The sequence below is a fragment of the Colletotrichum paranaense genome (assembly GCF_030867605.1).
Source record: "Colletotrichum paranaense strain IMI 384185 chromosome Unknown Scaffold_8.1, whole genome shotgun sequence".
Taxonomy (NCBI): domain Eukaryota; kingdom Fungi; phylum Ascomycota; class Sordariomycetes; order Glomerellales; family Glomerellaceae; genus Colletotrichum; species Colletotrichum paranaense.
Window position 1 is genome coordinate 2,129,437 of NW_026848966.1, and position 25,858 is coordinate 2,155,294.

The following is a 25,858-nucleotide window of genomic DNA, read 5'->3' on the forward strand; positions in this document are numbered from 1 at the left end:
ATCAAGGTGTTTGCAGATCAAGCTTCTATTCCTATTATGATCGTGAGAGTGCGTAGGCGTTCTCGGCAGGAACTGTATTTCTGTCTATTCGATACAAGACGAAAGAAAATACACTCTCAGTCATCTGGCGTCTTAGAGGTCATCAACGAGAGGACTAGGTCCCTGCGGCATCCCAATCTTATCCTCAAACATCATCCTCAGAGCCTCCACCCTACCGCGATCCGACATGAATCGGAGATACTCGGCAGAGTTGGTTGTATCCATGTCAAGGATCCCGGGGTAGCCGCCAGGCGCCGTGATATCCTTCCGAGCACTCCACTGAGAAGAATTGCGCTGGAACCCATCATCGAGGAGGAAGTTGGCAAACAGCTTCGAAGCCTCGGGGTGCGGCGCGTCTTTGAAGATAGCGACAGACCTCGGCCAGCTGACAAAGAGCCCCTCCGTCGGAAACGAGGCGTTGAGGCTGCCCGAGGACCGAAGACCGATGCTGGCGGTGAACGTGACGGACTGTGTGCTGTTGGGCTGGCGCAGGACAGCCAGGGGCGATCCCGTGCCGCGGACCCAGCGGGGCTCGTTGGCGAGTAGGCCGTCGAACCACTCGGGACCATACTGGTGCATTCTGGAAGAAGAAGTGAGCACTCTGCCATTTCGAAGAAAAGGAGCGTCTGAGAGTATCTTACACGAGGTCAAAGATGTACGCAATGGCATCGTCGTCACTGGGGTGCGTCAGGACAATCTTGCCCCTATACTCAGGCTTCAAGAAATCCGGCCACTCCCGCGGCGGGTTCGCAAGCTTCTGTGTGTTCCAGACAGTCGACCACGCATTCATCGCAAAGCCGTAGTAAGCCGCGCGCACATGACGAAACGGCGCCAGCACCTTGAGATAGTTATTCGGAGCATAATGCAGGAGCGATCCCTGCTGCTCCCAACGGGGGTAGTCCTGCAGGGCCTGGAGGATGATGGTATCCACCTCGAGCGGCCTGCCCGAGGCGAGCTGTCTGTCGACGTTGACGCTGTGGTACTTGGAGCGGTTAACCGTGATGTTAAGCGTCATGCCCGGGAACCGGGTCTCGAAGGCGCGCTTGAGGCCGTCTTGTTGGGTGACTTCGTCGCCGCCGTGCCAGCATGTTACGATGCCGCCTTCGGCTAGGGCGGCTTGGTAGATTTCGTCGATGGTGCGGTTTTCGTTGACTTGTGGGGTGTTGAAGCCGAGAGAGATGTCAGCCGCGGAGACTTGCTGGGCCAGGAGAGCACACAGCAAAGGGAGTGAAAGACGCATCTTGAAATGGAGGGGTGATTGATGTGAGAGCAGTTGATGAGATGGTGCATTGTGACTTGATGTTCGTCCGATGTCAGTAAACTTATACTCACGAGACGATGATCGTTATCAATACACATGATGGACTAAAGGCTGAGTACTTGGCGAATGCGTAATGGTCGAGCTTAGCACACGAAGGCTATGGCTTGGCGAATGTAAATATAGTGAAGCTGTCGTTCGTCCTTGGATCTCATCAGGCCATTGACAAGGTTGACGTCGACTTTGTTCCTCTACGTTTCCATGATCGGCTAGAGGCTACTCGACTACTCGGATAAAGTTGCTGACACTAATAACGGTTTTAAGCTTATGGCCGGAAATCGACTGTAGCATAAACAACTACGCCTGTAGTAGATCATCCGATTAATTAAGCTTAATCACTAGAATACCTACATCTGGTCCCTCACAACTGTAACGGCGCGCGGGTCTTGACTCAGGTTGGGAACAGTTGCATAGAACCCGAAAACGGTAACAACTCGCCGTAAATCAGAGTTTGCAAGCCCCTTGAGCACTGCCTCCGTTGACATAGTCATCGGGCGTCTCTAATCACGGCTAGTATACCGTCGACCAATGAGAGGGTCTATTCATTCTCAAATAGGCTAATTCCCCAAGGACGATGCTCGCTACATTCTTACATTGTGAGGCGGCTTACTGAGCAAGTCGTTACAACAAGGTTTGGTAACGGCTATGATATCTACCGGACGTTGAACCTCTCGGTCGGCTCGGCCGAATGCATAGCACCTTTCTCACGGAAACCGATTCCAACATCGGACTTATAATATGTACGGTTACAGCGAAGCAAAACAGTCGTAATATCTTGACTGTGCTTGAGGTAGACGGAAGGCTTGGCGGCGAACACCCCAGCCACCTCATGGCAGCTCGGCTACATGGTAAGTGTCGAAACATGCTAGAACTCCCAACTTCTCGTCCGGTATCTCAAATCGTGGCTCAATTAGCCTGGCCAGACTGTAACTGTATCAATCTACCCCGCGCATATGTGCTAAGCGGAGAATACTCAACGTACGTCTCCGGTGTCTCCTATCATCGCTGTAAAGCTAAAAGAACGAAAATGCTGAACAGCAATAGTTTCTAGACATCTATTTGCGTCATACGATGAAGGTTCAGGAAGGTCAAGTAAGAAAGCTCGATGAGCAACCCCGCGCCGGGAGCTGCTGCGGCACATCTGACAGTTGGGATGGCATTGCTCAATGGCAGAACGTGTCGATCCCGGAAACAAGCGCCGTAGGGCGGCAACGCAAAATTGGGGACGTTGGATGCTCGAAAGTGATGAAAGAAGGCCGAGCCTGTATTGTTAGGTATAGTATCGGGATCGAGGAATGCATGGGGTTGAGGATCCAAAGTTAACATCTGGTCCGTCAACAGTCAGCAACGCGCGCGTCTTCCGTGACTTCTTCTGGGCAACTTCATCTTCTATCGCAACATAGCCGTTGCCTACGACTTTGTTGCTCAAGCCTATTCTTTGTTGGTCGCTGCGTGTTTATCAGATAATTGAGGATAGCTACAAACAGGACGAATGCTTCTAGAAGTGCAGTAATTAGAGACATGCCGCCTCGGCCATGGCATCAATGTATCTTTACGTCTATGAGGGCAATGTTTTCTTGTCTTCCATAACATCGACTGTTACTTTCTTACGTTCATTCATTGCACATCTATTGGGTAGCTAGTTGAGATCAAAAGATTCATAGCAGAAGAAAACGTACCGAGCTAGGCACCTGACGCATTCTCCATACGTATTCGGGTTCCGATTATTCCGCTGCAGTTGATGTGTGATGCAAGGGAAGGGTCCAATTTCTCCTGAGATTAGGCTCGAAGTCGGGGCAATTGATCTTGGCAACAAACTTTTTGAGAGGTAAGAGTTGCAGTTACGGACATGGCCAAACTTTCGGGGAATTCAACAAGTATAGTATAGCCGGCAACGGGGCAGCAGTGAATGCCATGACGTACGCTCCGCCAGCATATGGGAGGGTTTATGGTCCTTTGGGCCTTGGATCTGGAGCCGGTGATCACGGCCCCCGACCCCAGTTGCATGTGTTAGTCAATGTTGCTTCGTAAGATAGTGGCACCGACTTTTACATATCGTGAGCGCATCTCATGTGCAATTTTTTCCTGATACGGCGTAGCGACGCGATTCATTGTGGAAATGATTATCTTAACCGTGATTGCTACTATCTACGGTCTCAATACTGGATGCCGGTATCTTGAAGGGAAACTCTCGAGAGGAAGGCTGGAATTACCATCGAATGCTTTTCGATGATCGCATTAATTGTGAGCGTGTCCTTCTTTGATATAAAGAGTAATCATACAACCCAACTAGATAGTGTATGGAATGATACTACCAGCGGCGTCTTCTTACATGAGCTCTTCGACTATTCTCCTAAGCAGACTTATCTTGAGATGTATCTATCAGCCAAGGCTGTGGCCATTATCTTGGTCACGCTGCAATTCGGAGCAGTTCATGGCCAGCAACCTAAGCCTATGATTCTCGCAGATACCAACCGTGACGGTATCGTGGATGACAGCGACGCCACGGACAGAGCATTCTGGAACCCTTCTTGCGGCGCCATCTTCCTACCAAACGTCGGCGACTCTCTCAAACGCTGTCCTAATCAGGATCTTCAGGGCAACCCTCTCAGTAATCACGAGCTAGCATCTTGCCACAATGCTTCTGGCCACCTACTCCTTGAGCCAAGCCTGGTTGCTCCCCTGAAGGCGATCCCATTGGAAGTTTCAGACGACGCTATTGCCCACATATACGCCACGCCTGACGCCGCATCTGAAAGGGTTCGTCTCTTTTACCTGAATGATTCGTCCGCCAACCCGGACGAGACTGCCTCTTGGAGCTTTGTGGATCCTGAATTTACCTTCAATGCAAGCCATGTCCAAGCCGGTATCACTCTCGGGATTGACGGGCGTGAGTTTGTGAAGGATTTGACAAAATGGGACGGCAAAGTAAGGGTGCATTTTGATGTTCAGGCTCAAGGTGGCTCCAGTTCTGACCCATCACCATCTCCAACGTGTCAGCGCCTTTGTCAGTACTGCGGCAAAGAGTCTGATCCTGTACAGCTCGATTTTCTCAGCCGACTTGATGAAGCGCGGAAGGCGGCAGGGATAAAGGAGCCATTATATCTGTTCAATCAGAGTGACGATATTTGGGCCCAGGATTTTGTTGAACCAGCATATGCTAGCATGCCTGTACCTAACGGCCAACCGATCTCGCTCAGAATTATGTTGAGGTCGGCACAGTCAGTTCGTACTGCTGAAAGACAGGTCTTTGAGTAGCTTCGCGGGAAAGGCGTTGGTGGTTTCCAGCCTGAGGGGGGACGCGGCGGCTATGGCGCCCGAGAAATCAACGCATACGGCAACCTCGAAACGATCCCACCTTACACGTCCAAGAGTGGAGTCAAATATCCTGCCGGCCGGATTATTCATGGCAAGTAATATGACAAGATGCCAGCGGAAGCCACGATTGCCTGCTTGGAAGGCCAAGAGCTTCAGAACCCTCTTTCCTTGAGTCTGGATGGCTACTCATCAGTCACGTTGATGAGTTCGTCCAGTTTCTACCTTCCAACGAGACGGGCCTTGGCTTCACTATTGGTATCGCTGACACCACTTCCGCCCTCGACTTGCTCAGAAACACCTCAGCAGCGGCGCATGGTGGTGTGCGGGCGATTTCTTTCAATGGGTCTGTTGAAGGCTCCTTTTCTATCACGAAAGAGGAGCTGGCCATGACAGTCGATGAGCTTCTTGCAAACGAGACATTTCACGAGGTCAACGCTTATGCGCAGAGACATATTGATGCTGATCTGGGAATCCTGCTCGCTGAGATACCTATTCTTCGGGATCATGTGATTCGCATCCCCTCGCTTTTCAAGGCTCCCAAAGTGTCTTCGCTCTCCTCGTTAACTGAAACGGTAATGGAGGGCGAGTATTTGTTAGTGAGCTTCAGCCCGGCGGCTATCAACGGCGTCGTGTTGGGCAACTACTACGTGAGTCCCAAGACTTGGGGCCCCGTGGTTGAGGGACGAGACCTCTTGGAGTTTGCCATCCGGGAGGTATATGCAAAGGCTGGCATGGAGGTCGGGTTTGTGGACGATTTCATGTCGCATCACCACACCTTTGGCGAGGTGCATTGTGGAAGCAACACTTTCAGGGAGACGGACGTAGCGTGGTGGGAATAGGGATAACACTCTCGTAGCGTGTGGGAGTTAGAGAAGAGGACGGGGAGAACCTGGGAGTCATCGTTCTAACAGCAATCTAGTGGAGAGAGCTATAGCATGTCATGATGTGCTCTGCAGTAATCATATTCCTTTCGTTCCCATCTCGTTCCCTACCAATTCTGCGTGCAGCACTGATGGATAAGGGTGGCTACACGCGGGAATGTGAGGCACGGGAAGCCAGATTAGCCTTATTGCCGCTACTAAGCTACATTTGAGCTTCAATAGGTTTACACAGGCAAAACAAGGTCATGCTATATATAGTAGTGAGCGTTCTCTGCTATCTGCAAATTTCGCGAAAAGTTTCAGGCTGCTCTTCCACGTTACAAAGACAACCATTGTGTCTCAGTGAATTAGAGCATTAGTCTACCAGCGTAGCCAGAGGTAACGAACTGCTACCATCATACAGCTTCAGCGATAACAGCATCCCTGCTATTCGCGGAAGAGAGATCCTCTCATACTCCATGTTCCAGATGCTGCTTTCCCTAGCCAACAAGATAGACTCTAGCAAACTGGCAATCTCCCGACTATCCCACATACCTTCTTTCCTTCGCATGGCATACAGCAGCGAAATGGCCCTTTGCTGCAGGTCTAGCTCACCAGAGAACCCGGCAATGAGGCTCATTCGCGGGATCACATCCGCACCCAGGGTAAAAACTGGATACTGCATCGGCTCGGCCTCGGCATATATGAGCGATTCAGCATCTTCTAAAAGATCCTGGAAAAATTGTCGATCCAGAGGTTGTGAGCTCGGGGCCTCCAAGCATTTGATGATGACCGACCAGTCCTTTTGCATGACTGACATTAGCCGCGCCTCCCATAACTGCTGCCTGGTTGTTGATGAGCTTGACTTGAGATGCTCAGTATAAGTTGCAAGCCGACTACTAAAGACATCAAAGAGATGGCGAGCTGTAAGCCATTCCCCGAGCCGCAGGTCGTCATCTCTTAGTGGTGACATGCTCTCTGGCAAATCCAAGAATGAGGTCCAAGATATCGGATTCATCGGAATGCTACCTCGGACATTGTAACGTAAAGCCTTCCCAAAAGCTCGGTCTACAAGGTGGAGATCGTACCGAGCCTCGGTGGTCGAGGAGTACGGCTTGGAAGCATCTTTGTTGCTACTGCCCCGGAAGAAATAAGACAGGTCCGGAATGACTTCCCCTTCTTCCAGTAAGTAGGCAGCATCGCAGCCCAAGCAGGTGAACATGTCAGCAAGATCGCATAACTGATCATAATAGTCCTTGACAGTCTCAGCCAGGCATCTCTGGTGCACTGAAAGAGGTAATCCTGCCTGAGCATCCGTTGCCGCTTTGGACAGGGCAACCATAATGCTAGAGCCGGATCTAAGGTGTTGCAGAGCTTTGTCGTAACTTCCCTGCATGATTTCAAAGCAGATGAATATCAAACAAGAAACGAGCGATGTCCTGAGAGTGATAGACGAAAGCCTTTCCATATCCTGAGTCGTGAACTTCATGGCCTTAGAGAATTGTTGGGTTGCTAGCACATCGTATGTTTGCGCGCCCGCAGCCTGGTCTTCTTCTCTGTAGTCGCTTATGAAGCCTCGATGTGCACATCCCAACGCTATCAGGCCGTGTTTAACTGAGTCGGAATAGTATCCTAGTGGGATGATGTAACTGTGCCATAGCTTCTCTAGGAAAGAGATAGCCCCGAAGCCCGCAACTGTGCATTTGCGTACATGATGGAACATGGCCCTTTCTGTTGGTGTTCCTGAGATGTCCCAGTTGACTGGCGGCGGGATCGCGGATGGTTGCCGACGCAACCTAAGCTGGAGACATCTGCGTCTTCGACAAGCTGACTGTCCATCGACACAGCATCTCCATGATGTCAATCACTGCAGGATTGGAGAATGTAGCGGAATAAGCTTACTTGCTACATGATAGCTTAGTTCGATCATCGGATATAGTGAGGGTGAGATGAGAACATACTGTGGCTGATGCTTTGAGATGGCTTTAGGGTGGACCTCCCCTGTCTTTTCCGACACCTCCAACATCTTCCGTGGTAGGCGACTCAGGCTCGCGGTGCGATGCGGCCTGCTAGGTTGCAATTGGTAAGATTCCAGTCAAAAAGCTTTTAACTGAGATCTCGTAGCTTCAGTTGGGTGCAGATGAGCATAACTCTGAGAGCGCGCAGGCGATCACATATGCGAAGACTAGGCTGAAACTTGCAGGTTTCCAACTGAGCGAGGGCCATCACGATTTTGTCTTGGCCCAAGCTGAGAGTCCCACTTCTCGTTCTCATCCCACACTCCCGAAAAGTTTGACGATGCCTGATTCGCTGACTGCGTTTGGGAATGAAAGTGAGGTGAACGCGTTCTGAAAGTGTTTCACAACAAGTCATCATTGCCGCTGGTCAAACTCTTACCATCAGTGGGATTTACATGAGAGCGGACGGATCATCGAGTTTTCTGGTAAGTAAAGTTGTAAATAGTAACAGGGTAAGTGAAATATAAGTGACCTAGAGGACGGTCTTACTTACAACAGAGTTCGGCAAGTGACTGATCATCCATACGTACTTCCCTAATCATGTCATCATCATTCCCAAAGTTGGAATCTCTTCGCTTACTAATTCTAATGTTTCTTGTCTTGAGAATCAGACATTACAAGTAGAGCGGGTTCACAGGATGCGATAACGGCATCATAAAAGCCAAAGCAAGCCTTATTCCCTAGATGTCCTACTACTAGTTCCAGAATAGTCGTTATAAGACTCGAAATGACAATTGCCTCAAGAAGCTAAGCACTTACGGAAGGCCCGTTGCCTTAGTCCGCAAGTTTTGTAGCATGGACCCAAGCTTCAGGGAATGCTGTGCATGGGTAGTTTCTTTGTTTCTGCCAGAAAGAGCAATTCGTTACTCGTTCGCAAGTTCATGATATATCAATTGACTCGAAGATAATTAAGGTACTATATTGACTATCTAAAGGCACTAGGCTTGTAGGCCGGACTTGCCAAAAACCACATACACCGACACCACGTACGTCCACAAAAGACGGAGTTTGGGAGACAGAGGAATCCCGAAGTAGTCGTATGAAAACTCCGTAGAAACATATTTTCAAAGATCGGCAAGAGCAGAAAGTTATTGTGAAGGGCTATAGTGCTAATTTCATTTATATTAACCCATACCGAGTGAAGCACGACTGGCTAAGTGCACTGACCCAAACTCTCTTCTCGTCAACGCAGATCTTCCAGCGCGTTCACAGCACGGAGTAGGCGGACTACGGAGCTGTCCGTTACCGATTTGCCTGACTCGAAGGCATATTATGTGCCCGTGGGATAGTTCGTTGAATTCGTTACTCATTAACGGGGATAAAGTCTGCTGGACCGATATAAACATGAGGTTCAAGTCCCTGAGAAAGTGAATTGACCGCAGTCCTTCTCGTCACACTTTGCCACCAACTACCCACGATCCTTTCGGTATAGAACTCTCTCAATATGCGTGCCACACTTGTTTTCGCGGCTGCGTCCTTCGCGACTGGAGCTATCGCAGCTAGGTCCATGGGCTACTGCCAAAACTTAGCAGGTGACGGCGGGGACATCGGAAAGACGAGGTTCTGCTGCGACTCGCAGTTCGACTTCCGCTTTTCTGAGGTAAGTTTTACAATGACCGGAACAAACCAAACCTGAGAATGCAAATGCTAACGTGGGGGGGATGAATAGTCTGGCATATGTAACATCCCTGCGGACTCCTGCGGTGGCATCAGCACGTGCTGTGGTACTGGTTTCTACGTCTTCAACACTTGTCCCGACACGTTTCCTTGTGCGAACAGCGCGGTGGACAAGGTTTGTCCCAAGAACTAGTCGCGATTTAAAGTAATGGAATAGAAGGACTGAAGATGAAATCTACTTGATGTTGGTCATGTTACGTTGCCATGACTCGCAACTCATTCGTGATGTTGTGAAGACCGACGAGTTCAGCCCATGACGGCTCACCGAGGTGCATGCGGTGCAGTTTCTGAAAGAACACCTCAACAGCACGCTGAAAGAGCATGATCCAATCCAGTGACTAGCCACCTAAGTCAAATCAATAATCTCTGGCTCAGCTTTTCGTTTCGCCCCAGCAACAGGTGGCGGAGGCCGACTTGGCCCAAGAGTCGCAGCTGCACCCATACCGTCCAGGCCTGAGGGCGGGGATCGCGACGGCCATCCCGCATTGCCCGTTGTCGGCGCGAAAGCTCTTTGTCCTGCTGACATTCCTATAGGGACTTGTGCCGGCCCGTTTATCGGTTGGAGACCATTTATTAAGCCATTCATCGATCGAGCACCGCTCATAGGCCGCGGAGCGGACGAGGATCCGGTTGCTGGCCTGTTGTAATGTGACGGCGGCGGGCGGCGGGCAGACCTGGTCATCGGCTGATGTCTGTTCGTGGGTGGTGGAACCCACGCAGGCCCGACTGCTGGCATAACAGTGTGCTCGGGCGGTGCATAACCTGCCGCAGCAGGTCCTGGAGCAGGAACAGGAGCGGGAAAATAAGCCGCAGCCGGAGCCGGAGCCGGAGCGGGAATTGGTGCCGGCGGGTACGTGATACCACCCCGCCCTGGCACCAGATTCACCGGCCGCTGCCACAATGCTGTCGCAATAGCAGGATAATCCTCACCCAGCAATACTCCTAACTTGGTCTGGTCAAAAGCCTTGAAGACTTCCTCTGCCTCCTTGGCCCTCACCTGCTGCTTCGCAACATCCGTCTGCCCCACCTTGTTAATGACCATCGTGGGCCCTTCAGGCGCAAATCGCTCAGTCTCATGTGTGACCCGGATGCCGTGCTCCTCGATCACCCTGTGCACGTGATGTCGCTGCTTCTTGGCGCCAATGATCAGGCGGAGTGACGTCTGCGCCGGGTCCGCGAGGAAATTGTCCAGTTTCCTGCAATCGCCGCAGGTGCAGAACTGCACGAGGTACATGCCGCTCCCCAGCTGGCCAGACGGCGGACGGACGGATCTCGAGCCGACGTAGTTATCGCGGTAGGCTTCGAGGGCTGCGGCGAAGAGTTGCTGGTAGCGCGGGGTGTCGAGTGGCGTCTTGGTGGCTTCGAGGATGGCGAGGAGCTCGCGTAGAAGCGGAATCCAGAGGACGGGGAAGTCGAGGGCGTGCATTTTTGGGGCGTGGCTGACGATTTTGAGGGCCAGTGGCAGGACTAGGTCCTCTTGTGGAGGGAAGGATGCGAGCTTGATGAGGCCGGAGAAGAGGTCTGCTAGGGCGATGTGATTCAAGGCGAGGAGGTGGTCGGGGGGAGACGGCGCCTTCTGGCCGTATGTGAATCTCGCCGCCTTGTGGGCTGGGTCGTCTTCCCTGGGCCCGTGAACCCTTTCGAGATCGAGCATAGAGATGAGGTCTTTTGCGAGCTTTTTGTACAAGTTGACGGCCAGAGTGACCGGGAAAGCCTTTCGTCTAGCGCATGAGAGCAGCGCTGACAGGAACTCCAGTGCAAACGCTGGCGTCCGTACAAGTAGCTGCTCGACCAATGGCATCGTCCTGGGAAAGAGAGTCAGTCATATGTACGTCTGGCATGTACGTCTGGCGGTGATTAGGGTTTATTGAGAGATACTTACACAGAGGAAAGCCAACCAAAATCGGCATACTTCTCAGCGCCCGTCACTAAAGCCAGTCCATCTTGTCGGACGAAGATTGCGGTATCGGCAATGTCCTTGAGGCCTGTGGTGAGCGTTGCTTGTGCCCACTCCCGAATCTCGTCAGACAGGGGCTGATCGGTAGGGGCAAAGGCCTTGACCGCCTCGAAGATCTCGAAGAAATATCGACCCCTGAATACTGTGGAAGTCAAGCTGGAACATCGATAACGCGGTTAGGACGCGAACCTGAAAGAATGGGCTGGATATCGGGGAGAGAACGCACCCGTTTTTGATCTGAGAAAAGTCCGCCTTGCCCTGCGAGACCTCTGCGTAAAGTAATTGATAGTAGCCCGCGGGCAGTGGTCCGTCCAGCCCCTTTTCGACTTTTTTCTTGCTGACCTTCTCGAAAAAGTCCCAATCCTTCATAGCCAAAGCAGATCGCAACACTTTGCACAGGATCTCGTCTTCAGCCTTTTTGGTACGCCTGCCTGGACGAGGGACCGACGTATCCCATACGTCTTTGAGTGTCTCGAACGATGACTTGCTGTTCGACGAGGCCTTGAGGATCGAATCTGTGAGGTAATCGACCAGTACAGCGCTGTCATGGTAGTGATCCCATCCCGACCTCGTACTAGCTTTGAGGTACGAAGGGATCTTGTCTCGGCGGATGATGAGCGCGGCCTGAGTCCAATATTAGCTAGAAGCCGCGAGGGAAAAGGGGAACAGAAAGCTCACTGTTACGCAGTACCGGTGGGTAGCTGTTGGTCCCTATAGTTCGTCTTTGTTAACATGACGAACGTACCTGCCACTCCCTTGGATCGAAAACCTACCCAGCTGCCCTGATATCCCTCATACTCTTCCTTCCGTTCAACGCCTTCAAAGAACCCGCTAGCATCAAGCACATTTTTCCAATCCAACGCGATGTCACGGAGTATCGGGCGCCCGCTCAAGTCCACAAGCACCTTGACAGACAACGACTCGTCCGTCATATCCACAATGTCACGAGACATGCCCGCCTCATTTGGATCTTCCTCGACCCCGTCCGAGCTGGCTGTATAATCCTCATAAGGCACACCACACGAATCGTATCCATCCATTCCATTAAAATCTCCAAAATGATCAATCAGCCGCTTCCGCTCCCCACGCCGGCTCCGTTTCTTTTTTGAATACCGCGAATTGCCCTCGTACACTGCCGGCCCCATCTCCATCTTCTCTGTCAGCGCTAGAAGAACATCAAACTCGAGCCCAGCCGAAAGCTCCTGCAGCGTCTGCACGACGGCCGCGTCGCGTCCCTTGAGCGCCTTATTTGAGATGTTGTCCTCGGCGTACTCGTGGTCCAGGCCGTAGTAGACGTGGTCGACCCCGGCGTTCTCGGAGCGCTCCAGCCACCGCCGGAGCGTGTGCCGCAGCGCGCGGGTCTCTTGCCTCCGCAGCGTCGCAGAGGGCCGCTGCTGTGACGCCATCGCCGTCGGGTCGATAGTCAGGTTGTACGTGAGCACCACGCGGTAGCCCTCCGTGACGGGCAGGACCTCGTGGTGGACGTCCGAGTACCAGCACGCAAAGGACTGGTCTGCCCCTGAAGTCTTGAACATCTTCGTCTCGCCGCAGTGCTTGACGACTACGTCGCCCCCCTTGTGGCCGCAGGGAAGGCAGATGACGAGAGTGCCGAACATGCCGGGGCATTTCTCGGTGCTGATGACCCGTGTAGTCTCAGCCATCTAATCCATCTTCACGCACCATAAATGACAACACACTAAAGACAGACTTACTCGGTATAAGCCTTGGACACGGCCCCCTTTTCGTAAATCAAAAGCTTATACAGCTCCACCATCACAGGCGACGTGACGCCCAAATCCTTCGCTACAACAGCACATATCTTTTGCAAGTCCGCCGGCCAGCGCGGACTTCGGAGCTCGAATTGCGAGGGGTCCAGCTCCCACGTGTTGGGCGCAGCAGTGTCCACAATGGTCTCACTCCCCTTACCCAACGGAGCACGAGTGGCTTTTTCGATCAGTTGCCGCACCGTCGGCTCCGGCAGCGGCTGGGCAACAGGTCCGACATCACGGACGGAGAGGTCCGGGTCTACGTGCTTCAGAGGGTGGAACGAGGCAAAGGTGCCCTGTGTCTGGATGCCGGCAAGCGCCTCGGTGAGGTCATCTTCAAAGGAGCGCTTCCAGTCCTCTGCGAGTGCGCTACTGGCTACAGATGCTGTGTCATCATCATGCCCGTGGCTGGCTGCGGCGTCCCCGGTTCGACTGGGCCCGGCGGGGACCTCGTTGTCGTTGGTGTTGGGCTCAGTGGTAGCCGTCTGAGCTGCGATAGCTTCACTCGCCTCGGGTTCCTTTTCAGTCTTAGATACTGAGTCAACCGTGGGAGCTCGGGAATCCATCACAGTGTCTGATATAGCAAAGGTTCCGTCACATAGAAAGGGCTCCCAGCATCAATCTTCATACCATTCACTTAATTGCACCAAGACGCGACGCGTTAAGGGGAGGTCGCAAATAGTGGGGAAACCTTGTACTATCCCTGTTGAGCAAGTACACATGATGGGGGTAGGTACAACGTCGAGTCTCCCAGAGTTGTCTCAACTCGGAGACTTCTAGGTCACTGAATGGAGAATTGATCATCAATCGATCTGAAATTGAAGTGTATCTATCGAGATGAATCAATGCATCCGTCGAATGAAGATCTCATCATCCTGTCATATTTGTGAAAAAGGGGAAACGAACTTGTCTGTTGAGGGATGCCATCTCCAACGGTCGTAGAGAGATACTTCTACCTCTCCTCTCGGTGCATCGACCTATCCCCACTGTTTCCCGCAGCCAATGTACCCAGTGGACCGGCTCCCACGTTTTCTCGTGTTCCCCTTGGTCTGTGCGGGACATCCCTCGGTGAAAGTGTGGCGTCAGCTCTCGGTGAGGCAGGCGTGGCAGGAAGGTGTCCAACGTTTGATGACTACCCTTCAACCTGCCCTAAAGCCGCCATTGACAGAGAATGGAGTACACATGCCTCACCAAAAATACGCTGCGGAACATTCTAGAATCTGGGGTTCCAAGTATTTCACTGTTTTTTGGTCAATCGCATGCGTTTACATCGGCGTCGTCGTTTTCGTGTGCAACATGACTTCTTCTACTCAACTCAGTGGTGGTGGTATGGACCTCATGTCCGGTCGACCTGCGCCACTGAAACACGGAGCGATGGCCAGTTTTTGGAAACACACATGTCCGTATTCATCGATACTGTTCAGACAGGTTCTGCTTGCTATCCCTACCTAGTCTAACCAAAAACCTAATGAACCTATTGCATCGCTCCTGTTCCCGATGATCCTATCCCATTCAGCTGTGTACCAGAACTACAGCTTTCCCCAAATGATTCCCAATCATGGACAATTTCAAGTGGGTATTCCAGACTCCGTTCTGCACAAAATCAAAACCAAGTTTCAAGCAGATGTTTCCCCAAGAATGACGTATACTGTGTTACCGCCCGTTCCAAGAATTGGGAAATGAACAAAGCATCGAAAAAAAAGAACCCCCCCTTCTTGTTTCGATATCGGGTATAAGAAATATCATTGGCCGGTTTATCCGTGTTTCATCAGGCCGTGTTGTTTTTTTACCACTGGGTATATCCGAGGTTGTGTATGTGTTCGTGTCAAAGAAAAACGACCGGAATAATTCGCATCTTGGTAAAATCCGTAAATCGCGAAGTTCATGCCGAGAGGATCGGTGTTGCTAGCTTGATCGTGGAATGCGTATGCTGCAAGACTGTACATAGAGAACTTTGTAAACAAAACCAGCGCCAGCTTGCGCAAGTTGGTGAGAATCGGTTGATGTCGTATCGGACGCTCAAAAAGAGCAATTATGTATGATGGAACTGGCCACCTCGAGAAGTGAAATGATGGGTTAGCTACTACATTTGGTACGCGACCAAAAAAGACTCAACCCCAGATTGGTGCGTTGCGGTACGCCGGCGAGTTGTAACTGTGTAGGACTCTGTAGGGCTGGTCACCGTTTGCGTGAACACTACGACTCCGGCTGCGGCTTCTGGAAAGGCCCGGCTGAACGGCGTCGGGGGAGTAGTACTGCTGCTGTTCCCATTGCTGCTGTTGGATGTTTAAGAGTTGCTGCTGGTAGTAGCTGCCGCTTTGGCTCGGGCTCTGGTTGGCAACTGAATGTCCGCGTGCAACAGGTCCCCTGTACTGCGAGTAACTGTCGTAGCTTGATCGATGACGGAGTTGTCGCTGCTGCTGCTGCTGATGTCCCATTGGGTTGGTGGAGGCGCTGCGTGCGACTGGCTGGCCAAACTCAGGAAAAGAACCATTGGTAGGGCGCCACTTGTCCTCAGTCGTCAAGCGACGCCTGGCGTATTGCTTCTCGAGCATCGTCATGCCCCTGCGAGGGCTCATTGGCGGAATGGGCGGCACAGCAAGAGCGTCATCGAGTGAGGCTCCCATCAACGCCGACGGATAGCTGTGGATGGTCTCGCGGCTGTTCTGCCTCGACAAGGTCTGTCTTCGACTCGCCTCGTCGGATGAGGATGACTGAGGGCGCACTGGCACTGGCTTTCGGGGACTCTTAGTGCTACTGCGGGTGTGCAGACTGACGGGCGGAGAAGTTTTCCTCTTCACTGACGCCTCGGGAACCTGCAGATTCTGAGACGCAAATTCGGAGTGGCGGCTTGTCGGAGGCAGAGGCTCGGTAGGACGAAATCGCAGCCCAATCTCACGTTCCATATGCGCCGGCATTGTCAGAGTACGACTGTGTTGGGCCTGAACAGGCTGCTCGCGAGGGAGCGCCATGAAAGCTTGGTCGAAAGCACTCTTGCCGACGCTCTCGCCGACATGGTCGATGGCCGTGATGTTTGACTCGAAGCCGACCTGAATCTCGTCGGCTCTGGCTTCGCCGATAAACTCGGCCTTGCTCACAACACCAGAAGGCACTGGCTTGCGGTGGATAGAGCGCCGCGGCATGACAGAAGCGGCAGCTTGAGCGAACGAGGCTGGCATGGACTGGAAAGAACGGCGGAAGGGTGACTTTGGCTTCTCAGAGGGTCCAGACGTCTCTGCTATCGCCTCGCTCACAACCTGAGTCGCATCGACCAGGAGCGCAGAGCTGCGCTTGTCGTCGGCGTGGCCGGCATCGAAGCTTCCGACACTGAAAATGGTCTTGAGAGTCTCTTTACTGGCCTGCGCACGAAGGGTCAATCGCTTGGTTGTGATGGGAAACCGACCAGAGTGCTCCTCAAGCTTTGACTGAACATCCTGGGGTACCGAGGGAATCTCTTCGTCAGACGGATGCGTTGCGTGAACGGTCGGGGGTCCTCGCATTCCAGAGCCACTGAGAAGTCTTTGCAACTTGCCAGGTTTTTGCAAGCCGTTGCCAATGCTCAAGGAGGAATTTGACTTTTCGGAAGCAGCTCCGGGAGAACGAATGGCGGCCGGAGAAGCGGGGCCTTGTTCGGCCGATTGAGTGCTGTCAATTAACGCTGGAGCCGGGGATTTTCGGTCCTTGCGGAAGGAATGGCCGGCGCTGAGGTTGAAGAAGAACTTGGGCGATGTGACCGTCATTGTGTTGTTAGTCGGAGAGACAAGAAAATCGTCCTTCGGGGGCAGAGACGAAGGAACTGAGGCGCCAGATTGTGAAGGATCAGCAGGGCGGATGTCGGCCTTAAGAACACTAACTTGCAGCCTGTTGCCGCTGAAGGCTACAGTTGGGGATGCGGCTGAGTCTGACAGTTCATCGCCCGAATCCTCCGATGCGGCACGGCCAGCTGGACGGCTGCCTGCAGAAGGTTGCTTGGCATGGAACGACCTCAGCGAGACATTAGAACTGTAGCCGGAATCGGCCTTGGAGAGCGGTTTGGGCTGGTGCTCGGTGGTCGGGCTAGCAACGACTCCACTGTCGGCGCGTGCAATTGCTCGGGAATGTTTCTGAGACTGGTCCGCTTTCAGTTGCTCAAGACTTGGTTTTGCGTTCGGGTCATTTCTGACTGTCAGGACCTCGGCAGAGTACTCCATTTGCACATCTTCATCTTCTTCCGCAAAAAGGTCGTCTTCCATTGCTGTGTGCTTGGATGATATTTTCAACTCTGGACTGAGTGGCCTATATTTGAGTCAGCGTGAGCCGTCTCATGGTGCCTTACACAACATGGCGCCGTCTGCACGAATTGGCAAGGGAGACTACTAACGAAGTTGACCGCCGCCTCTGCGATTCCGCCTTTGAAACCGAAGTCTTGATCGGACTGAGTGTCTGCGAAGTAGCACTGGCTTGCACTGTCGAGACCGTGATCTTGATGTCCTTGCTCTCAAAGCCCGTCCCACCCGATCCGTTCTCGTGACTGAAATATTCCTCAATTGCAACCATTTGCGACTTTTCTGCTATGCTGACCTGAACTGCTGGCTCAAAGTCCGGACTTGGAAGCGGGCTGGCCTCTCCATTCGTGATCCGCAGCGAGCCAAACTTCATGGCACCTAGCGGCCGGTAATCCATATCAGAAGGGGTCAAGGCTCTTTCGACAGGTTCAACCACTGGCTCACACAGATATTCGGGCTCCGAGGCGAATCGCTCAGCGACGTATTCTTCCAACGTCGGGATCGGATATGCGCTCGAGTCAACCGATAATGAGTTCATTCGCGAACGCCCTCCTGCTGGGGTTGTGGGCATGCTGTGTCGCACACTCGACCGTCTAGATGAAGCATATTCTGACGGCATTCGGGTCGCAAGACCTGGAGTTTGGATCATGGAACGTCGCCGTACGGGTGCATACAGTGCCAAATCTGAGTTGGCTCGGGGCAGAGGCAGCTGAGCGCTGACTGATTGTGCAAGGACTGGCTGGTGCGGATGCGAACTTTTCCAAGTATTCGGTGACACCTCGAACTTGCTTTCAGACACCATCGAGTTCTCTTCGCATGCGGTGAGATCTTCGTTGAGGTTCAGGAGCCTTCTCGATTCGTATGACATGAGATTGTAGTTGATGGACTGACGATTCCCGGGAACATGCCAGCTAAAGCCGCCGGTAGTCAGTATTTGCGACGAAATGCTGGGGAGTCGGACACACCTCTCAACTTGCAACTGCCTGGAAATGTCCATTTCCTGCTGACTCTCCCAGGTCATTGAATTTGCCCTCGACATTCTGTCTGGAACAGGCGGGCTCAGCACCATGCTTTCCCTACGTTTTTGCTTCCTGGGCTCTTGAGAGCTCTTTGACCTAAACAAGCTTGCCCTGCGCTTCCAATCCCTCGCAGGTTTCACTTCTGGGTCCGCCATAGAAGCGATGCTGGGTGCTCGGGCGGCTGCACCAAGCTGAGATCCGGCGGTTGCAGAAATAGGTGACGGTGCAGGCGAATTTTGCCCAGGCAGAAGTCGCGAATTCGATCGAGAGGGTGGCAGACTGGCGGATGCAGCACGTTGTATGCTTAGTTGGCTGGCCGCCGGTAATTGGGGTGCTGGAGAGGCATGATTGCCGACTCTAGGTTTTGATAATTTGTGAGGTGACTTTTTGCTGCTGCTTCCACCTTGCACATGTGAATCATGAAGCGTCTCGGTAGACTGTGCATTGCCCATCTTGACGTTTAAAAGCAGAAATTTTGAGATGGTTCCCTAGTCCTCAACCAGATGACAAAAGTCTGCACTCTGGTAAAAGTATAGAAAATCGCCTCGAGGTGGTACGGGTTGCGGATGGCAGTGCTCGAAAACGGCCAGCCGATAAAATTTGGTTACGATGACACTGTTGAAACTGCCATGCCGCTCAAATTGCTGTGGAATTATCGACGTTACTTCGTGGGTGTTGGGTTGTAGGTTGAGCGACCCTCGAGTACTATCTGCGGTAGTGAGAAAGGGGAGATGGTCTGATATTTGTCGACGCTTTGTGAGCTGCGCCCTGAATGGTGTTCCTTTCCAAGTAGATACACTGTGAGGCGACAACGGGGACAGGCGCAACCAGTGAAAGGAAGAAGGAAAGGGGGAGGGAGGCTCGAGGAGTCTAGTTGATCACCGCCGGAGACCAGCACGAAGAGAGAAAGGCGGTGGTAGAAGGTGGGATAGGCGCAATTAAAGAAGAGGTGGCATGGGTCTGAGCATTTACCACCGGACCAGACCGAGCGAAGTGTCTATCGATTTTGCCAACTCCACATAAGGGAATGCCTGGTCTGTTAACAGAGTCAGTCGCCAGGGTCAGTGGCGAGTTGTGCAGGATTATACAGCAGCGGCAGGCATTCATATGCGGGAACAGGTGTCTCTGTCTGGGGAGTATTGGACGGACAGCGACGGTCAAGGGCCGGTGCGAGTGCAGCAGGAATGGGCCTCAGATGGCATCTGAGAGATGGACATGGACACCGACAGGAAACCAGGAGGTGGAACTGACGGTGACGACGTACATGGTTTGAGACGCGCAAGGTGGGTTGGGGCACGGCGGAAAAGGGTAGAGTACCGCCTGCGGCAGCGAATGGGCAGGGCTGTTCCAAGTTCCAAGACGGGCTCGTTGTTGGCCCATGCAGGGCTGTAGTGGCATGCGTCTTGGCCGGCGGAACGTGGATGAAGAGGTGCGTTGGTGTGGTAGGGTAGGGAGGGAGAAAGAGTGCCAAGTAGTGTCGGACGGCTATCCGCAAGGGTGTAGCGGCATCAAGTTGCATCGAGGACCCAGCAAAGGCGGAGGCGAGACACAAGAGACCAAGAGGACGAGACGGTGATTGGCGATGTTGGATGGCTGAGGTAAGGTGAAGGTTAAGGTGAGGACAAGCCCAGCAAAACAAGTCCAAAGGTACCGTGTACCGGCGACAGTTCTTGTTGTGGGCGCGGCCCGGTTCAAGATGGTGGATGGCCCATGGTGGATGGACATCCAGACGGGATGGATGATGATTAGGTATGGTATTTCGTCTGATTGATGCCATTTTGCGGTCTGGCCGGGGCCTGGGTATTACAACCTTGGCGGAGACGAGACTAAAGATTGCCCTTGTCCTGCGGTTGAAAAGACTCCACGACGGGCGTCCAGCCTCTAACCACAAGCCCCCAATCTTTTGAATGGTGGTTTGTGCAACCAGCAAAACGTTTACCAGTCCGGCGCCTTGCAGACTCAAATGCAGAAGGTATCCGTATTCCGTACCTGTTAACTGGGGTCAGCCACGGCCGTCCGTCCAGTCCGGTCCATGGAGATGTTGTCTTTGTGTGGCTGCTGAAAGGCTTCTGCGCCGCTGGCTGTGCGCAGACGCAGTATTGGCAAATACGGATTACGGACACTCATTGCCCCTCTCTAGCCCCTCGGCTCCGGACAAAAGCTGCAATCATGGTCTACTGAAATGATCTGACACAATCGGGTTGACCAAGCGAAGCCAGGGTGGGGTTTGATTAGAAGCGTCCGAGATGTAGCAGGCGGACGGGCAGACGGGCAGACGGGCAGAGTGCAAACGGGATATGAGGTGAGAATGATGCGAGGGGACTGGCAAGGCGTCATTCCATGTCTTTGATGCGCTAGGGCGGGTAGGTAATTCAAGAAGCAAAAGCTCAGCTGGAGGGAGTGTCAGTGTAAGTGAACCGAGAGAGGACGATGGGAGAGGGAGAGAGAGAGAAACGGAGAACCAACACGGCAAGAGAGAGTGTGGCACTTGTGGCTCGGACGCATGTGGATGATGCATCCGGCAGAGTTGATTGGAGTTTAATCGACGACGCGACGCCTGGATCGGGGTTCTGTCTTGGTTCACCGATGACTATCCGTATATCCGTGATGTACTCCGTACCCAAGCCGTCAAGGTTGTCGTCAATAGAGCTCTAGAATGGAGGTGATGTAGTTTGCACCGTAAGCTTTAGCCATTGCTGCAGAGACCCTGATTCTTCGGAGTTGGCATCTCTTGGTCGTCATCATCATTTCAGTTCAGCTTGGCGGTTGCTGATGAGCTGTACGTTTGAGACGATGGAAGGCAGGAAACTAGCACTTGAAATGCATGGTGGCTTGCACTTGCCCGTCTTTGGCGTCGTCAAGCAACTCGGGATCCCAGAACCGGGTCGACCCCGCTTGCCCGCTTCGCACGCCATGAGGTCCAAGGTTCTCATTCTCTCAGTGTCCCAATCTCAAGGTCTTGATCCGCTTGGATGGGGGAATTTGGGGGCGTCAGACTCGCTCTGAACGGCGTCTTGAACTTGTTTTAGCGGGAAGCCAATCGCTCAGGCTCCAAAGCTGTCTCTCGTGGATTCCCGCCCGCTAGGGACCCGGAAGGGCGTCTTGTCACGCAGTGGCGGTCCAGCCGGCAGCAATATAGGTGGTGATCTCTCGTGGCCGTGTCCTAATTTTGTCCAGTAGGCAAGCTGTGAAGGCGCGAGCTAGGCTATCTGCGTCGTTATCTGAGCTGAGGTATATGCCGGCTGGTGTTCTAGATGGGCCTTGTTACTTGGAGAGGGCGCAAAACAAGGCCCAAGTGCCGGATATGTACCTCCGCCATACTGGGTGGCCCTGCAGCCATGCCACCATTCTGGGATTTGTCTTTTCAATCTTCGGTCAATGTTCCCATGAGGAAGACGCATCTGAGCAAGTACCTAGAGCAAAGTACGGACATGGAGCAATAGAACAAGAAAGTCAAGAAAGTCGAAAGGGTTGGTAGGCAGGCAAGCACGCAAGTTGAATGCGGAGAGAAGCTCTTTCCCCCGCTCACATAGGCAGATTCGCAGATTCCAGATCAAGCCACCACGTTGCGACGCCCCTGCCTCCCTCGTGAGGTATCTTGTTCCTGCTCCTTCCTGTTCCTGGTTTTTTGCGTGCCGCCTTCCTCTTGCCGGCGCTTCGTGCGGCGTGCCATGTCCACGTTGCTGAGGCAGGTGCTTCTGAACGTAACCTCAACCTCCTACTCCTCCTTTCTTGCCTACCATCAAGTCCCTGCCTCGCCCAGATTGCTGTTGATTCTGGTTCGCTTATCCAGACAGGCAGGCACCTCATGCCCTCACGATCTCCTTCCAAGGCCAAACATGATGCCCAGCCTACTTTAATCCATTGCATCCATCGTATTTCAGTAAGGCGAGGCACCTCAGTTATTCCTCCGATGCCGACTCGCTTCCAAGTTCTGTCCTTCATCATCACATTACATGAGAACTGCCTGAATCGGGACACCACGGTCTCTCTGCCTTGATCCAGCATACCAATACCAGATCTTGCGTTGGCTGGTCCGGTCACTTGCCATCTCTCCGTGGCCTCGTTTTCGTACGGGGTACGGGGGTTGCGACGCCAACCTCTTACAATGGCCAGGTGCCAACAAGGATGTTTCCCCTCTCCCATGGAGAGGCAGAGACCGAAAGGAAGACGCAGCCGCTGCTACGGATACATACTTACTCCTCTTGACGACCTTTGCGTGCGCGTGGACTAGCACGACGTGTCAACCGTTCATCTCTGCTTGTCCCATCTCGGCCGCAGTCCAGGTTGTCTCTGTTGCGCGGCATGCATCTCCCTCTCAACCACAATCGAGCCCAAACCAAACTTGACGAATTCCTTACGCAGCACTAGTGTAAGCAGTAGTGTGGCAGTTTCCGTCACCTCTCCGCCGTGCGGTGTGCCACAAACCTCGTCTGAGGCTCAGATCTTCTCAGAAAGTGTGCCCGTTTCAGATTGTGCCACTTGACTTGATGGGTCAATCGGAAGTTGTAAAGACCAGCATATCCTCATCAATGATCCCCGGCTTGCCCGCAACTCAGGCAACATGCTTGGTCAGGCCAGCACCAGTCCCCAACATCCCCGATGCAGTTCGTGCATGCGAAGGGATGCCCGTCGTCGATCATCGGCTGCCAACAGCCACTCTTTCAACGTCGGACAACCCTATCTGAGACCATCCACTCCCCGAAACCGGCTCGTCAGAGTCGTCACTCTCGCTCTAGTGTCGCTTGCTGCGATAGCACTCAAAACTTGAGGAATTAGGTGTCGACATTCAGACGAGGGTCAAGCAGCGTATTCGTTTCCTGCATCGAAGCACTCTATTTGGCACGCCATTATCCTGCTGTTCTGCTCAGATGACCGAGACATTCGCACTTTGTCTTTCATTTTCGGCAACTCCCAAAACACCGAGATAAGATACATCATCGGTCGCCCTGCCACACGGCCCGTGGGACGAATGCTCTGGTATGGACAATTGACTCCCCGCCCAAGATAGCCTCACCAGACACCAAGGGCGGGCAATCTCCCCCACTTTGAATTAGCTCTGTCGCCCTTACAAACAAGGTTCAGGGGCCTGCGAAATTGCCCTTCCTACTCCGGCTGCTTCCTCATTTAGAGCACCAAAGACCGAGAGACAAAAGAGAAAAGACGACTCATCAATCTTTCATCATACAGAGCTCATTTTCCGAAGCTGCAATATGCCTCGCCGGTTTCCAGTGTTACCGGTCCACCACACCATACGGAGATGGTCAACGAAGGATGCTCCGGCTCATTTTGCAAACCACGTGTTGGGAACGTCATGTAGACACAGAGGACCTGTTTTCGGGCTCGGCTACCCACGCTGAATTGCGAAGCGGCCCGCTAGCTGACACGGGAAACGGTCATGATCGAGATTGGTCGTTCTCGTTCTGCAATGGCTGCACAAGAGTTCGGAGTACGAATGCTCCCATCAACTATTTTCCGAATGGCCGGGTTGACAGCAAGGGTGACGGGTCACGTCTTCGCGGACAAAATCCTAGTGGCGTTGCACGGTTGTAATCGCCAAAAGTGCGCGCATTTTTATTTTTCTATCTAGGCGCCGTAATTGTATCCTAGCATGCCTGGCCTGCTTAGCCAGTAGTATCCGTACCAGCCTCGGACATGGAAGGAAACGAGACACACGTTGCTGCTATGCACTGCAACTCCCCCGCTCGCAGTCCATCGTCCGTACCAGCATGGGCCGGTAATTGTGCCGCTCGACTCGTTGTTGATTTGGTATCAAACGTCAACAGCACATACTCACCGAGACACGCCACCGATTCTTTCTCGTTCGGCCGAAGCAGCAGACGGGTGTTCCCTAGGATCTCTTACACTCCAAGGACCATACCAGTTCGCGAGGGAGCGATCGATGCCCACCAGCAAAGTATCGACTACCTCGCCAGCTCACCTGGCTTAAGCGATGGGCGGTGTTTCCGCCGTTCAAACTTATCACGTCTGCTATCGACCCGAACTCCACCTGCCCGCAGCACCACTGAGACTTCTAGATTGGACTACGGATTCTTCCCGACGACGTTTATCGGCAACATCCTTGTCTCTGGACTGTCTATTTTTCCTTCTGGTGGAGGATGTTATGTAAGAATGAGTTCTCGTGTGGACGAGCTCACGGAGTACATGGTCAAATGCCATTCACCGTCTGATACTGCCCACTCACGCTAGGGACTCCTCCCCGTTGGACCCAACTAATGCAGTTTCTTCAAACACTCGATTGTTGCCTGTCGAATCACAAGGAGTCGGAGCCACTATGATGATCAAGCAGCACCGACGGAGTGTGTTCCTCTTCGGAGCAGCTTCGGAACAGACTGCAGATGTCGGCACGGCAAGCTCCATAAAATAAGGCCCGATGATCATGCAACCTGTAAAATGCCCGCGCCGCGAGCCGTCGCTGTTTGGGCGAGATTGATCCCCGCGCCTCTTTATCCCCTCCAAGAGATTGATTTACGAAGTAGGCACCTCAAGGTTGACCTACGCACGACATATGTCGGCTACTCGGGAAAAAAGAAAGCATGGCTATTTTACCAAACTCAACTTCATGCGAAACTTGCACAAGCGTGGTCCACGTCACAGAGTACGCGACTCATCGCACGCACTCCTTCACGACCCAGACATGACCAAAGGATTGGACCTTTCCATGGTTCTCCCCCCTTCCGCCAGCGAGTGAGCGAATTCAAGCAAGACCTCGCAGACTAATACACCACGGTCGTCTGGTCTCGAGTCAAGCCATGCAGGAGGTTGGTAATGATTCGAAGCTTTTGGGGGGCCTCTGGGACCAGGAGCCATCGTCCAAACCCATGCCTGGAGCCAGACAGTTGCTGTCGCAAACACTGCTGCCAACCGCCGGGAAGGAGACCATGAGATGAAGGTAGACGGACGAATTTCGAGCAGCCAAGCGCTCGCAGAAAGCCTGAAGATGCGGACTGCTGGGCTGCAGAGCTTTGATCGCTCGCCTACTATCCAAGCGGGAACACACTTACGAGATAGCCTCGATTGGTTTGAGCTTGTCATCTATCAGTGAAGCGGGAGATCTAGCAAAGAACAAGCACGCTTCCATCGACACCAGCCAAGTGTTCTCAAGCGGCGTGTAATCGATAGTATTATTGCCGAGTCCCCTGGTCACGTATCTTGCTTCAGAAATCATGGCCTCTTTCGGAGGACGCATTGAGGACGCCGATACTGAAGCTCGACAGTATGAACCATTTTTACAAGCATGCAGATATACCTACCAAGAACCCGAGTCAGCTGTTGCATTGAACAGACGAAGCTGCCTCGTGGCCAAGGTGGTTGGGCAGGTTCCATGGCCTTCCGGAACGTTTTGATCGCCATACTCCTGAACGAGTCGGGGCGGTCCTCAAGGCCATGGCGCACGGGCAAAGGATTTCTCCATGTTTCAAAGTCGTTTCCCTCACGGCGAGAGCACAAATTCTATTATTCTGGCCTGGTCCCAAACACAAGCACCAGTTCCACTGCTGGTTGAGGTTAGCTCTTTCACGGAGCTGGCCTTCTGGTCCTGTTCGATGGGGTTCGGGCAATTCGGCTGGGGAGCGCATTGTATACGCTTGAGGACGCATTT

The 25,858-nt window shown here is 53.0% G+C and overlaps 8 protein-coding genes across 8 annotated transcripts; 2 read left to right on the top strand and 6 right to left on the bottom strand.

Annotated features, from left to right (window-relative positions):
• Positions 1–132: 132 nt before the first annotated feature.
• On the bottom strand, positions 133–1,279 carry CPAR01_10532 (ABC transporter; the record flags this gene model as incomplete). The annotated part of the gene is made up of 2 exons (XM_060494792.1): positions 133–619; positions 681–1,279. The coding sequence occupies 2 exons, from the start codon at positions 1,277–1,279 to the stop codon at positions 133–135; spliced, it is 1,086 nt and encodes a 361-aa protein (XP_060346974.1).
• Positions 1,280–3,271: 1,992 nt separating this feature from the next.
• Positions 3,272–5,514, top strand: CPAR01_10533 (uncharacterized protein; the record flags this gene model as incomplete). Its single annotated transcript, XM_060494793.1, has 4 exons — positions 3,272–3,384; positions 3,655–4,528; positions 4,616–4,770; positions 4,818–5,514. 4 exons carry the CDS (start codon positions 3,272–3,274, stop codon positions 5,512–5,514), a joined length of 1,839 nt encoding a protein of 612 aa, XP_060346975.1.
• A 397-nt stretch (positions 5,515–5,911) lies between these two features.
• Positions 5,912–6,931, bottom strand: CPAR01_10534 (C6 zinc finger protein; the record flags this gene model as incomplete). Its single annotated transcript, XM_060494794.1, has 1 exon — positions 5,912–6,931. One exon carries the CDS (start codon positions 6,929–6,931, stop codon positions 5,912–5,914), a length of 1,020 nt encoding a protein of 339 aa, XP_060346976.1.
• Positions 6,932–8,997: 2,066 nt separating this feature from the next.
• CPAR01_10535 (uncharacterized protein) lies at positions 8,998–9,363 on the top strand (the record flags this gene model as incomplete). The annotated part of the gene is made up of 2 exons (XM_060494795.1): positions 8,998–9,153; positions 9,223–9,363. The coding sequence occupies 2 exons, from the start codon at positions 8,998–9,000 to the stop codon at positions 9,361–9,363; spliced, it is 297 nt and encodes a 98-aa protein (XP_060346977.1).
• Positions 9,364–9,576: 213 nt separating this feature from the next.
• On the bottom strand, positions 9,577–13,519 carry CPAR01_10536 (2OG-Fe(II)oxygenase superfamily protein; the record flags this gene model as incomplete). Its single annotated transcript, XM_060494796.1, has 6 exons — positions 9,577–11,035; positions 11,113–11,343; positions 11,414–11,811; positions 11,866–11,898; positions 11,961–12,822; positions 12,900–13,519. 6 exons carry the CDS (start codon positions 13,517–13,519, stop codon positions 9,577–9,579), a joined length of 3,603 nt encoding a protein of 1,200 aa, XP_060346978.1.
• A 1,545-nt stretch (positions 13,520–15,064) lies between these two features.
• On the bottom strand, positions 15,065–18,689 carry CPAR01_10537 (uncharacterized protein; the record flags this gene model as incomplete). The annotated part of the gene is made up of 2 exons (XM_060494797.1): positions 15,065–17,228; positions 17,314–18,689. The coding sequence occupies 2 exons, from the start codon at positions 18,687–18,689 to the stop codon at positions 15,065–15,067; spliced, it is 3,540 nt and encodes a 1,179-aa protein (XP_060346979.1).
• A 2,748-nt stretch (positions 18,690–21,437) lies between these two features.
• CPAR01_10538 (uncharacterized protein) lies at positions 21,438–21,638 on the bottom strand (the record flags this gene model as incomplete). The annotated part of the gene is made up of 1 exon (XM_060494798.1): positions 21,438–21,638. The coding sequence occupies one exon, from the start codon at positions 21,636–21,638 to the stop codon at positions 21,438–21,440; it is 201 nt and encodes a 66-aa protein (XP_060346980.1).
• Positions 21,639–21,762: 124 nt separating this feature from the next.
• CPAR01_10539 (uncharacterized protein) lies at positions 21,763–22,383 on the bottom strand (the record flags this gene model as incomplete). The annotated part of the gene is made up of 1 exon (XM_060494799.1): positions 21,763–22,383. One exon carries the CDS (start codon positions 22,381–22,383, stop codon positions 21,763–21,765), a length of 621 nt encoding a protein of 206 aa, XP_060346981.1.
• Positions 22,384–25,858: the final 3,475 nt, after the last annotated feature.